This window comes from Puntigrus tetrazona, chromosome 15 (genome assembly GCF_018831695.1).
Source record: "Puntigrus tetrazona isolate hp1 chromosome 15, ASM1883169v1, whole genome shotgun sequence".
NCBI lineage: Eukaryota > Metazoa > Chordata > Actinopteri > Cypriniformes > Cyprinidae > Puntigrus > Puntigrus tetrazona.
The window spans coordinates 12,860,523-12,874,996 of record NC_056713.1 but is presented as its reverse complement, the minus strand read 5'-3'; the positions used below and the strand labels follow the sequence as shown (position 1 = coordinate 12,874,996).

The following is a 14,474-nucleotide window of genomic DNA, read 5'->3' as shown; positions in this document are numbered from 1 at the left end:
ATGTTCTGGTTTCGTCACTGCGTCAAGAAATAAAAAAGTAGGCAAAAAGAATAAAGAGAAGTTGGAGCAAGAGGCAATGCTGTCTTGAGAAAAGCACGAATCATGTGCAATTGTTTTTGAGATGATTCTGAGATTTCAAATACATCTCAAATCAGTTTGACCCAGTTGTTTTGAATATACTGATGAATAGTCTACTGAAGTCACTTCAAACGGTAACATCTTCAAAATACAGCACAGCGGAGGTTGATAGGGGTGAAAAAAAATGTAGCAGTCGAATGGCTGAGATAAGGCAATTCTCCAAGGACATTATTGCCAAAACATAAACTTTGCTCCCCTAAATCGTGGCTGAGGCATGTCTGGCCGCTGTGCAGGCATAAATTATGGACACACAGTGTATTTTGTGATGTTAGGAGCAGTATGATCTCATGCAGAGTGAGGTTTTGTGGGTCCGTCCTGAGAGGAGGCTTCCAGACTTTTAAAGGAAACTAGCTTGTCTGTTCCATCTCCTCTGAGGCATGCTGCTTTTTTCTCTCTTTTAAACAAAATATTTTTTACCACATTGTCTGGACGTAACCGTCGTGCTTGTTGATAAATCTTGCAAGATGTCCCAGATATCCACAGTCTGGCTCACAAACAGACAGTTGTTTTTTGTATTATCATAATGCTTTAACTGTTTAGACTGCAAATGACCTGATGAGCACTGCAGGTGTTCGCTGTCTGGAAAGTGCGAGGTGTCCTGTAAAAGCTGTCTGTCGAGCAGATTGCGGTTTGACTGTATCTTAGGAATGCCCCTGAAGCCACGCAAACCTCACAGGAAGAGCATTCTTGGTTTGCTTTGGACTGTCTGAGAGGAACTGGACGGCTGTCTTTTAATAAGCTTCTTTTAGACTTTTATTAGGTTTATAATTTTTTTAAAAAAGTCAACATACTGTAATTATTAACAGTTTAGAGCAATGCTTTCGACGTGTGGGAAAAGATTCATGAACAAATTTAGCCAGATTAAGCATTTTAAAATGTTTACATTATACAAAAGATTCACAAACTCAGGAATCTGTCTGCCGAATCATTCTACACTGTAAAAAAAACCCCCTTAAACTTGAAGTTTTTGTGTTTTCTCAACTTCTGGTTGCTTAACTTTTTTTTTTTTTTTTTTTACAATACACAAATTCTTCACAAACTTGTTGAATCTACATATGGCTCACTTTAAGAAGAATAAACCTGATTCATGAATTCATGAATCACCTGATTCATGAACAAATTATCAGGGTTTTAAATGATGCGAAAGACTCAGACACACAAGTTCTTAGTTTTACTTCATGAAAATAGAGTTAAAGTAAACAATAAATGTATTTTTTATCATCTTTCATTACCATTTTGAGTGGGTCTTATGAAATAAATGATACTCGCTTCATGAGCTCTTACGAATCAGTTATTTTAATCATTATCAAGTTTTTGTGATTCTTGTGAAAATAGAGTTTTTCCTAAGGAATTTAAAAAAAAGTGGGATATAAAGTTTTATAAAATTTTAATGAAGGATTCAGAAAGTCACACAAATGAACGGTCAAACTTTTCACTGAATGAACTCACCGAATCAGTACAAGTCATGAATCAAAATCATGACTCACTTACTAAACCACAAGCCCCATGTCGATGCATCATTACTTCAGTGAAAAATTTAGCTAAAAGAATACAAACGTTTGCATTTTTCTCCTTATATTTCATCACAAAGTCTTTGGTGAGTCTCAAAATGGTTTGGAAACCCGTGGTTTAGGGGAAGAAAGGAAATGAAAGATTCTGCTCAGTACTGTTTCTTCTCCTAAAGGAAGATGATTCATGGATGTGTGGTGAGCTGAAATCTAGACATCCCCCCCTAAAGGAGAGGCCCCTGACAGCCCGAACATTGACCCTTAACTCTGGCCCCCTTTAAGAAAACACAGAAAGGAGACACAGACCGGAGGAGACCTATGTGTTTAGACAAAGACAGTATCTAGAGAGGAAATACAGTATGAGGGGAGGGTTCTGCAGCTTTGATGTTTAATAGAGTCTGGATGAGAAATGTTTTTAATGCTCCACTGCTGTCCATTACTCACTCACCATTCATTTACAAACGTACATCTCACTTTTAACTTCTTTCTATTTTTTCTCTTGCTTTATATCATTGGTTTTTACATACCTTTCATCAAAGTTGTCCTAAAAGCGAAATGCGTTCTCGTCTTCGAACAACTTTTTCGATCAGCTTCAGATATAGCTTCACTACATTTTCTCACACATTTTCATTATCAACAAGCACTTCTGTGTGGTTTCACATCTCGCAGTCTCTTCACTGCAAACATCCAGCACAGCTTTTCGAAATACGACGCATACGTCTATTGTCACGATACCCTGAAAATCATAAAACTTCAAACGGGATCCATTGGTGGAAAATCCCCTAATTAGCGAGAGGGATTTGGAAACTAATGACAATAAAGGAAAGCAAAACAGCGCGGTCCTTTAAAGAGAATCCAAATCACTTTTAATTGACTTTACTGTTTACACCACATCGACCGCAGTGACACAAAGCAGATTTAATCTCTTTTGGAAAAACGTTCCAGGCAACTTATCTCCAACACACTTTCACTGACAAGCACGGCTTCAAGTGAGACGCTGGACAGATAAATGGTGATAAGTGGCAGAGAGAGAATTTTTGAGGAGTCAAATTACCAGAGGACCGGTCCTCACACAGATAATGTGAACTGCTTCCCAAGACACTCGCTCCAGACAAAAAACGTATTATCCTCAAATTTCAAAGCTACCAGAACAGTTTTAATATTTTACGTTTAAAAGTTTGGGGGCGGTTTGCTGTTTTTCAGGAATCATTAATGTCACCAAGGTTGCACGGATTTGACAAAAGAAATCTAGACACGAACATACATATTAAAAGTATTATTACCATTTAAATAAACTTCTTTCTAATTTAATATATTCTAGAATGCAATTTATTCCTTACAGCAAAGCTGAAATTTCCATAGCCATTACTCTAGTAAATCTTTAGTCTCAAATGATCTTTCAGAAATTATGCTAATATGCTAATTTGGCACTCAAGAATCATTTTGTTACTATTATTATTATTATTGTTGTTGTTGTTGTTGTTGTTGTTGTTGTTAGTGTTTAAAACAGTTGTAGTGGTTAATATGATTGTGGAAACAGTGACATTTCATTTTCAGGTTACTTTGATGAATAAAACGTTTAAAAGAACAGCAATTACTTTAAAGATTTTTAAGTAATATTATAAATGTCTTTACTAACTCAAACTTCTGTACAGTATAGATACATAAATATAAGTAAATTGCACTCTATTTTAAACTTGTGTTTATATTCATAAAAAATACCAAATGTTTTTTTGCTTATATATTTAATTTTTTTCTAACTTAATACTTGTTTTTCTAAATATCTTTTTAGTTAAAAATAATTTTCTAAATCTACAAAACTGCATATTTGATTAGTGACCTAGAAATAGTACATTTCTTGAATATTATTATATTTAATTATTTATTTCCAAAAAAACGCAATTCAGTAACTGGATCATTCTATAGAAACAGAAATATTACAATTGAAAAACACATTAGGGTTACAAATTTTAGATAAAATAAACCTCAATGTGTTATTTGAACAATTACATCTTTTTGAGCCATCAATGTGACAAGATTTGTATCTAATTAATTGTAAAAAATTACAAGCACAACAAAACTGCTTGTCCCCACAGCCATGTACAGACGGAACGTGCTTTATTTTGAGGTCAAAAACAGGTTTTTCTACCATTTAAATGACAATAATGTATTCATAACTATCAATCAGGCGTGTCAATCTGTGTTTGTTTATCGGTCTGGTTAGTGCCGCCGGCTACAGATGCAGCTAATGATGAGTAAAGAAGTTGGTCTCAGGTTATTGTGCTGGGAGATGTGTTTCCCATACATTTATTTATTTGTGTCGACTTGCCACAATATCAAAACTGATAGATTTAGCAAAAGGCTTTGTTGCATAAACATGAGCACTTAATGCATGTTTTAAAATCAAACCGAGGCGCGTGTGTTTTTATATCGCTGTATTTCTGAAGGAAGACTATTTTTTTAGAAAATGTGATTTTCATTTCATCCTGCAAGCTAAAAGCTGCTTTTTCTACAGCCGTTACCGTGGAAACCTCCATTTCTTGTGCTTAAGGCACCTACTGCTGGCAGAGAATGAATTAGCATTTTTAATAATTGCTCAATAATTGCTTTAATAATTTTTCATTAGTCGCTGTTATTGGTTCTATTGGGACGTCTACCGGAAGTTAAGTTAGGGCCACAAGAGCACGCAGCGCAGTTTATATTGTCGTTGAAACCGTCTATAAATTGCATAATAAAACGAAATGCTAAATAATTATAATAAAATATATAATGAAAACAGTGGTCATCTGAAGTTGTGTCACCCGTGTTACAGTTTAACAAAAATGTCTTATTTTGAAATAAAAATAACATTGATGATAGCAGTTGACTTCTTTCTTCCTGTTTTCTATGATCTATGAAAAAAGGCCCATTTTAAGTACACTGTTTCTTTTTAGTTATCAGAAATTTTCTCATTTATCTCACAATTTCATGTGAAGCTTTTACTTGACCTAGCTGGACCTGATTATTGAAGAAATGCATTAAAAAAATAATAATGAATAATACAAATGGATTAAACTACTTAATTTGCCACCATTGACAATACATGATTTGATAACCTGCAGAAGCTTTTTGTAAAATACATTTCTCATGAAAATTGTCACTGGTGTTACTGTCACAGGAGTTATCTTCCTTATGGGTAACACTAGTGAAGATCAGCCTATATCAGGCCTCTGGTGATTTACTGTGTCACTCGTGTTACTGTACTGTTTCTTTTTTAAATTTCAGATTAAATAAATGAAACATATACTCCTTTTTTCTTTCATTTTAAAAAAGTCTTGAAAAAAGAAAGAAGCCATCTTTATATGTATTCATAAAGTGAAAATGTGATACTGTGGTCTTATTTTGAATGTTAGAAAAATATAAAGACATGTTAAATGAAGACATTTTTCTACGCCAAAAGTGGATGTTTTTGTAGAATGTTACCAATGTTACATTTAACAAAAAACAATATTTAACATTGTTGAAGATATAAAGAGATAGTACAACGTTATTTTCAGAAATGTATTAAATGCTAAAAATGGCACCAAGTTATACAATACTTCACACAGTTTAAAGTTTATTATATGACCAAAAACCAGGCTTTTATATGTCTGGGTGTGACTTTCTTTACCGTTTTCAGTTTCCACTCTTGAGAATTTTTCTTTTGTCGTCTAATTGCTCTTCTTTCAGTGGTCTGAGTGGAGAGCACAAAAGAGCTCTTTAGAGAAATATTGCCACCCTGTGAACAGTCAGTGGAGCACAGGCGACAAAACCTGAAGGTGCCGGCACGCACAAAACACAACTCAATGGGCCAGTCTGTGCCTTCTGGGTACAAAACAACTTTTTGTTGATTCTTAATTAGTATGAGAAGGATAAAAGCGATGTCGGGACTTTTGAAACATGTCTGAGACCTAAATGACTCCACTATGATCTGTTAAAAAATGCAATCAAAATATAACGTGCATGTTGCTAAAAGCAAAGGCGGGCCTGGATGCACTGGAATCAGAGCGAGCGTTGTTTTCATTCAAATGAAGTGGGTGATAAAACAGGCTTTGATAATCTGTGAACTCAATATGTCACAGCCGAGTGGAGACAAAGCAAGACGCGCCAGCAGATGGGTAATTGAAAGCTTAAATTAAGGCTTATCGTTTAATGGAGGCAACAAGAGCAATAAATTTATATAAAATGATGCAATTTATCATGAAAACAAGCCAAAGGCGCAAACAAATCCAGTCGGGATGGAAAAACCGTGACTGTAAAGTACAGGTTGAGGCGTACTTGTACGCCACGAACAATGATAGACAAACAGTGCTATGTAATTTGTGCTTTAGACCTGCATTTTGGGTCACGTGACTTACAAATACGCCTATTTATACATCACTTTCCACTCATCTTTTAAAATGAGCTGCTTTAATTGATAGCCTGCTGTGACAAACCTTGCACTCCAATCTTGTTTCTACAAGTTACGCAGCCCTAAGCGAAGGAAATATGTGCCGTGATCTCCATCCATCAAAATGTGCTGCACTAAAGGCGAAGACGCCAAACGCTGACAGTGAAACATATGAATGAAATGATGCGTACAGGCCTAACCTTGTCATAATAGCAAACACATGTGACCTCCTGGCGAGAGCTTTTATTACCACATTGATAAAAGGAGAAAAGAACAGCCTTGCTCAAGAACAGCCAGGAGGCAGAACTCCCACAGACTTTATTGTCTTATTTTGAGGAAGCAAACCAGAGCAAATGGGATACAGAGAACAAAAAATGGTGAGAACATTGAGCCAAAGGATAGAAATATTGAACATGGTTAGCAGGTGTGACTTCTGGTATGACCTTTCAGAGAGCGTAAGAAGAAATTGATTCATTTGAAGAGACGATGACCCAAAAATTGTGCTCCTTCGAGTGCTTCAGCAGAACACTAAAAAGCACCTCTCGTATCATCTGTTTGGACGCTCTAATGGAAATGCATTGATTTAAAACCTCAAAAACCAAATAAATCATGGGAATCAGGAAAATAAAAACACTGTGATGGGAGTTCTCAGGTTCCTTAAAAGCCGATATTCAGATTTACAGCGGTATTGTGAACTGCTGTGTTCTGGAGGAACTCAGGAGAGAAAAAGTGGACAAAAGGAACAGTATCATATCATGCTGACCTTTCATAAACATCAAAACACATTTCAAAAGGCACTAGTTACGGTTATACGTCATGCTGTAATCGGGTGTCCTAATTGCTTTGGGATCACAAACCTTTCATGCAATAGAAATGCAATTTTTCCGTTGAACACCGTAAAATAAAAAAACTAAACAAACAGGACTAAAACTGGTGATAGATATGCCCATGTCAGCCAAAAAAGGCTTTATAACTGATTAATGACAAAACAAAATAACAGCATTCTGTTGGCAAAAGGAAGCCACTTGTGATTTGATGAGTCGATCAGGTGACCCTTTATATTGAGTGGATTCAAACGAGGCGTCTTCAACAGCAGCCCAGCGTCTCACAGATCCTCGCGCCAGAACTCTGTCCACCCAGAGCAGACGGCTCAAAAATCAGACTCCTAAAATTACACAAAAAACACTCTCCCAATGATGCTCTACTATAAAAGACACAGAGTTCTGGAATAATCAATAACTGTAAGATGCAGGTGAAGGAAAAAGAAAACATAAAGCACATAATTGCAATATTAAAAGGACATAACACTGTATTCGCCGTATAATGCGCCAAATATACTTACACAGTGTCATTATCGTCACATCAGTGTTTATTTCTTTTTTCCTCCTAATGACATGTTTTCTGTTTTTTTCTTCTGCGCCTCATTGAACAAAAAACAAATAATCTATATTATACACACACACATACATCCATACAAACACACACACACACACACACACACACAGATATGCATATATATATATTTGTATATATTACAACATTACAGCTCAAATGATTTTTAAAGAAATTAATATTTGTTTTTATTCATTATTTTTAATTAATATTTGTTATAATATTCATTAAGATTATTTATTATACCTTTCTCACAAGGATGCAATAAAAAGTAACATTTCTAATCTTACAAAAATGTATATTTGAATTAAAGGTGCTCTTTAAAGTTTTGAAATTAATTGTTCAAAATCGTTCAAAATGTCAAAATGTTTTCTGAGCATCATCCATTTATTGAATTTTTAATAAAACAAATGCAGCCATATATATATATATATATATATATATATATATATATATATATATATATATGTGTGTGTGTGTGTGTGTGTGTGTGTGTGTGTGTGTGTGTGTGTGTGTGTGTGTGCTTTTTTAAAATGTATTATTATATTTCTTTCATTAAGCTATGACTATGAGCTGAGGAGTGTTTACCTCGGTCATGGCATCATCAATTTGCTTCAGCTCCTCATAATGATCCCGTGAGTCTCTGAGAGGCTGAACCATAATCTCTTCAATCTGAGGGAAGAGCTGAGAGGAAAAACATGACATGATTTGGAACATCATGAGATGAGCAAATGATGAAAAAAAAATGTGCATTTTGGGTGAACTGTTCCTTTCCCGTTTCACTACTTCACCTACCTTCATGACAGTTTCAAACATGGGGATGAGAACAAATTTAATGAAGCCAATCTGGGCTGTGGGCTTGGTGACTTTGTCTCTGTCCATGAAGGGTGCCACAGGAAGCCCCTCAGATTTCTCTCTATCACTCTGAACAAAGACAAGACAGTGTAAACAAACCCACCTGCCGCTGCAGAGCAATTATAACGCAAGATGTAGAGTCAGCAAAAACCTGTATGAAATATTCCTCTAGCAGACAGTCCACCCACGGCTCTGCCACCTCTGTAGGCCGGACTTCATTGGAAATGTCACAGCATTTGATAAGAACCATCTTCAGCTGAACACACGAGAAGACAACAAATCCTTAATTGCCTAACTGTCAACTAATATGGACCTGTCAAACAATCTTTTTGCTGGTTATAGCTAGTTTAAGATGTACTGTATGATACATACGCAAGTCACATGCTCCTCATTGGTGAAGTCAAAATTGTCTACTTTATGCTTGAATGAGTCTAGAATCTCGCCATGACGGGCCATGTCCGTGGCCAAAATCAGCGTGATGATAGCCTGCAGTACATTTTTATATAATATAACATTTACGGCAAAAAAAACCTTTAGATCAATTCACAATTCAAAATTTCAGATGTGCTAGATGGATGTCTTTGATGCTTGCGTCTTTTTCAGCATCTAATGTAACTGTGTTGCAGTATACTGTTTTTGACAATAAACATGATATTATTCAAAAAAGCAAATATTAATACAATGTTAGTAAAAGACATGCAATAATAGCTCAAATCTTTATAAAATAAAAGGAAAACGCACAACAACACAGTACAAAGCTACGACTGCTCATGTTAGAGAATATGAAACATTAAATCAAAACAGCCTATCGCACTTGAAAAAAAATGTTAGCCAACAATATGTGAATTCTTTGGATTTTGTAAAAAACAATAGTGTGTTAAAAATGTTTTTTTTGGATGCTTATGTACAGTTTTGGTTTAAAAAATTCTCTATGCCTTCCCACACTCTTATTTTGAATACTCATTTTTCAGAAAAATAGGTCTTAAGACTTTCCAGCACTCCGAGTATCACGATTTTAAATACTAAAACGCATTCTGTGTGAAAGGCCCCCTAAATATCGGAGTTGATATTTTGTGCTATACCTGTCGGATCTGTTTAAAGGCCTCTGGATCCACGTTTGCAAATATATTACACTCGGGCAGTGAGAGTATCTGGAAGGCCACAGCGCAGTGGTGATTCTCCAGGGGCGAGATGTCATTGTAGCGCACGGCCAACTCAGTGCGAGCATTGATCTGGTACCTGCTTAAAGACAGCGCTACATTATCTCTGCTTATGTCACGGGAATGAGTACTAAGATAAACGGCACAGATATAAGGCTGTAAAATTGTCATCACGAACGTGTAGGCAAATACCTGGGTACACCTGCATGTTTTATGAGAACTGACTTGAGAGCATAATTACACAGAGGTGAAGATCTTACGTGTTGTTGTATCCAGGGTGGTCTAAGTCGTGACACACGGCAGCAGTCATTAAAATGCCCAGATCTGTCAGCGTGAGCTTTTCCTGAAGGCCACACACACAGGTTTCCACTTTTACCGTTCCACAGTAATTGCTGCGCTAATTGCCACGTATGTAAAAGTTCTCACCTGAAGGTTGCAGAGGTGGATCATGCCATACATCATCTGACTCACGCAGAAACAATGGCGGAAATTATGGAACGGGTTGCTGCGGTAATTTTCCTGAATGCCCAGCTGAGAACATATAAAAAGCATCAGAATTCTTCCACCCTTTTATTTTTACAATTATAATAATTTTCTTACCAGCCAGCGTTTGAGAGTAATCGGGTTCATGTTAAACTCCTTCACGAGGCCTAAGTCATGGTACATGTACTCCAGGCAGCTCAGCATCTGATAAACCATAAAATGAGCATGTGTGCTCGATTTAATCTCTAAATGTACTGAATATTCCATTGAGTCAGACTCACTTCATTGTGCTCCCAGTGCCAAACATCAAAGGTCGGTTTCTTCAGTGCTTCTATGGTCTCCTGAGAAAGTGTGTACTGAGGAAACCAAGATTAACAGAGATTAATACCACATAGAGACAAGATGTTCTCCCTCAGGGTCCATAATTTAATCAAAGTGTGTCATAAAACTTTAAAGCACCTTTGGGTAGCTGGGCACGTCACGTCTAGGAGTTAATTTCTTTCCGTCATCGGAGAAATTGTATTTGCATGGACAATTCACTCTAAAAGGAGAGTGGTTGATTAGTCATTTAGATACATTTGTGTTTCTTTTTTGAAAAAGAGCTGCTCTAGATAGATAAACAGATAGACTGTCATGCTTGCGTTGACTTCGCTGGAAAAAAGTTTTCTTTCACTTACCTTCCTCCTGCTCTGGAAGTCATCTCGTCTCTCAGCTTCTTCAAATCATTTTTGCACTTTTCGATCTCCACGACCTTTAACCCCTCCACTGCACAGAGAATCATCAGAGCAAGAAACTGATCACTTGTCCGTGCTGTTGCTAGGGTGGCCTGAGCCAAAACAGCCTAGTTTTTATAATGTTTAGGTCCTTAGATATGGTGCGGGGTTCTCCTCTGGATCTTCAACAGAAGCTTAAAGGCTTAAAAAAGCAATATCTCACCTCTTCTCAACAAGCCATATAATTGTCCTTTCATCAAGAGTTTGATTGACAGGTAATCGGACCAATCGTAATACACAATCTACCATTTTTTAGACAAACAAACCAGACACGAAAGTAGATTATCTCAAAAAACGGTGTGTGCTGACATCTTTCTGCAACTGAAACGAGAAACCTTCTTATACTCATTCATGTTTACTTCGTGCTTAAGAGATGATCAGTTCACGTGCTGAGTCTTGTAGTGTACTTCAGCTTCAGATCAACAATCAAACCAGATAACAAGAAAGCAGTCAAACAGCATCATTACATACGTTCTACTCTCTTCTCCAGCATAGCCAGTCTGTTGGTCACCTCCGTTTTTAATTCGTTGATCCTGAATGCTCTGTGGAGTGAAGGAAATTGGTTTTCTTGGTTTCAATACAAAACCATTATCATCTTCAGTCCATGAGAAAGCAAACAAGTCTATTACCTGCTGAACTGCTCTGCTACCTGTGAGAGCACATTCTGAAACATATCTTCCTTTTCTGTTGAGTTAAATACACAGGCTATAAATCAGGGCAGAGCACCTCTTAGCTTGAAACATTATAATGAGCAAATGTAAATCTAGGGTACTAAAGGTCGTAAGAGAGTCAAACACTGTAAAAACAATTATGCATGTTACCTCCCAGCTGGCCGGTGGACAAAGGAATGACTTTGTACAGGGAGCTAAAAGGACAAAATGGGATTATTAACTGAAAATTAGCATAATTGCTTATAAAAACAATAATAGCCATGCTGCATTTTACCTGGGGTTGTTGGTGGGCATCGTGGGATCAATGGACACAAGTGCACCTTCAGGGTCCACCATCATTATAGCAGTGTTCCTATAAACAGAAAGTTGACAAATTTATTATGTTTGGCACTGAACATGTTGTACACTACATAGAACGTCTCAACCAATGCAGGTTTGCAAAATGGATTGAGGTGTTGATTAGTGCTGATATCAGTGATATACAGACCTAGGGATGTTGGAGGAGGAACACAGGAGTTCTTTGATATCACAAGGGCTGCAGTGACGACTGAAAAGCACCTGAACATGACAAATAAGGGTGTGTTAGTTGTATTATAGGTGTATTTGTCGTCATACTTGTACAACAATGAGAAAACAATGGCCTCATTATACTGCGCTATTAATACTGCGATGCAACTCAAACACGTAATTTGAGATAAGTACTATCTTGAAATGTCACTCAAAATACTGGGGAATTTAAAGAAGTGATTGATCAGCTTTTTTCAAAGGCTTGACTGTGTTTATGGGGTGCAGTGATGAATTAACTTTGATTCCAATTAATAACAATTTATATATATATATATATATATATATATATATATATATATATATATATATATATATATATATATTTATATATAACTGATGTATATGTATAGAATATATGTTAGAACAGATATGTTCAATTCAATTTAAAAATATAAAAGCATTAAAACAGAGAATAATAAAGGTGAAATAGTCAGCTGTGGTAGACAGGCTCAGATCGCCAATAGATCCTGTAAACATATGCTACACTCAATGCTCTCGATGTCCACTTGGCCTCTCTGAGGTCTTTGGAAGTTGTGCACGCTTCAAGATGAATCGTTGCATCTGACACATGTATTTCTTAAATACATAAAACCTTTTTAATCCAACATATATCATAACATGCAGATACTGAGTACGATTGTAAAACGGCACTCTGTAAATTGGACTTAAACACATCCATTAACAGTTCATTCTCCAGGAAACAACAGGAAAAAACAATGTGCCAGGTGTCACAACAGCATTCAATGTCAGTCACACCTGTGCAACACACCATCTTCAGCTTTATTTTTATTTTTATCTCCCAGCACTCCTCCTGATTTATTAGTGCCATGAAAAAGTGCTTGATATCTGGTTTATTGGTATTTATTTGGCTTTGATTCAGAATTCCATGACTTAAATAAACTGCTATATCAACCATAACCATATTTAGCAGGTTTGTTTGTCAATAATAATTTGGTTTCATAAAATGCATTCATTTAATTTCAAGCAATTGTGTGTGCATTCAAGTTGTCAGGATTATATTGGCCATCAGACATCCTGCTTTCTAGTCATTGGTCAACCACCAAAAGTACTTCATGATCACATCCAGATAAACATGCACTATAATGAGACACTCACCTTTTGCACTTTACCATCTACATCCAAATAGATAGTTTTGGGAGCATAAGAGGAGGAGCCAGACCCCATGTTGACAAGATGAACTTGTGAGCTACTTGTCCTGGTACCTCTGTCCAGGAGCAGATTCACCAAGACCAGATCTCAAAAGGCCCACCACAAAATGTTTACTGCAAAAAAGCAAATAAAGAAGGAATTTTAAGTGCAATTCTTTAACCATGTAGTTTTGTGCTAGCAAAGTATTTGAAGATGCAGTTAGACTTGAACGACTGGAGAAGAGCTGCTTTAACCCCTGTAGTGTTAAAGCAGTGCTGCATTTTGCAGAAACCAGGGTCAAGATAACCCAATATAATGAGTCAAGGGGGTCCAGTGTTGTTTTAGACCACAACTGACTTATTTTGTGTTCTACAGAAAGAAGAAAATCATAGAGGTTTGGAGTAAATGAGAACATTTTTTAAATTTTTTGGTAAATTATTAATTTAAAGGCCAATTAAGTGTTCCCCAAGACAAATCAAATCCACAGAACGCACTTTATACTGCACATCTGTGCAGAAGTAAAATTTTAATAACCCTTAATTGACGGCAAACAATCAGACGTACTTCCACCTGAGACTTTCTTGGAAACTTTCTTGAAGATACAGCAGGCCGTGTTTATTTCTAACCATGTAACTTAATCTGGACATAATGAAATGTTCTATTCGTAGCTTTGCAGATAGAATGTTTGAGTCAGAAAATAGCAGTCTTGCCTGTGCGGCGTCAGCAGCTCCCAGTTCTCCCCGCGTATAAACAGCCTTCCCAGCCGTCCCAGGTGCTCGATGGAGCCAAACAGTGCAAGTGAGCAAGGGAAACCTGGGTGTATTGAAGGACCCTGAATATAATTGTCACTCTCCACCGTTGTCAGGGGGAACAGTTACTACGGTGAAAAAGTGCCCTGCCTCCTTGATGTCTGTTGTTGCTGTTGTAATCATTTAATTTAGTCTTTCATTCATCCTGCTTAATTTAGCAGCTGGAGTCTATATGTAAATCTGAAAAAAATATATCATATGTAGCTTTAGAGATTTGTGAGTAGTATAACACATTTGTATCGCTAAAGGAAAACGAAGAACCTTGACGTCAAACTAAAGGCAAATTTACATAAAATCGTAGCAATTACTATAAAACTGAAGATGTGTGAAAGTAATTGCAGGTGAATACAGTGACATTTCTCTCGATGTAATGTGCCAGTTTTCTATGTCCACTCAGAGCAACATATGTTCTGGTCAGCTGACGTAACCACTCACAAAAACGCTGGATCACGAACAGTATTATTGTGATCATTAACAGCCTGAACAAACTGGGGATGGAAGTGTGAACAGCAAATGCAAGCGCAAACCTGTTCTGAACCTCCTCGCTCTCTAATCTCATCC

The 14,474-nt window shown here is 36.7% G+C and overlaps 1 protein-coding gene across 2 annotated transcripts; it reads right to left on the bottom strand.

The window, feature by feature from the left end:
* Positions 1 to 6,343: 6,343 nt before the first annotated feature.
* Positions 6,344 to 13,219, bottom strand: pde9ac (phosphodiesterase 9ac). 2 transcript variants are annotated; one of them, XM_043258325.1, is made up of 19 exons: positions 13,072 to 13,219; positions 11,876 to 11,946; positions 11,663 to 11,740; positions 11,539 to 11,582; positions 11,347 to 11,401; positions 11,189 to 11,259; positions 10,622 to 10,709; positions 10,404 to 10,485; positions 10,226 to 10,300; positions 10,062 to 10,148; positions 9,888 to 9,992; positions 9,722 to 9,804; positions 9,384 to 9,540; positions 8,674 to 8,787; positions 8,453 to 8,557; positions 8,242 to 8,370; positions 8,035 to 8,130; positions 7,397 to 7,468; positions 6,344 to 7,219 (listed from the first exon to the last, which is right to left on the bottom strand). In XM_043258325.1, the coding sequence occupies exons 1-18, from the start codon at positions 13,138 to 13,140 to the stop codon at positions 7,424 to 7,426; spliced, it is 1,554 nt and encodes a 517-aa protein (XP_043114260.1). In that variant the 5' UTR covers positions 13,141 to 13,219; the 3' UTR covers positions 6,344 to 7,219; positions 7,397 to 7,423. The 2 variants fall into 2 exon arrangements, with proteins under 2 accessions (XP_043114260.1, XP_043114261.1); XM_043258326.1 differs by having other exon boundaries at positions 7,397 to 7,474; positions 9,888 to 9,980.
* Between the last annotated feature and the right edge of the window lie 1,255 nt (positions 13,220 to 14,474).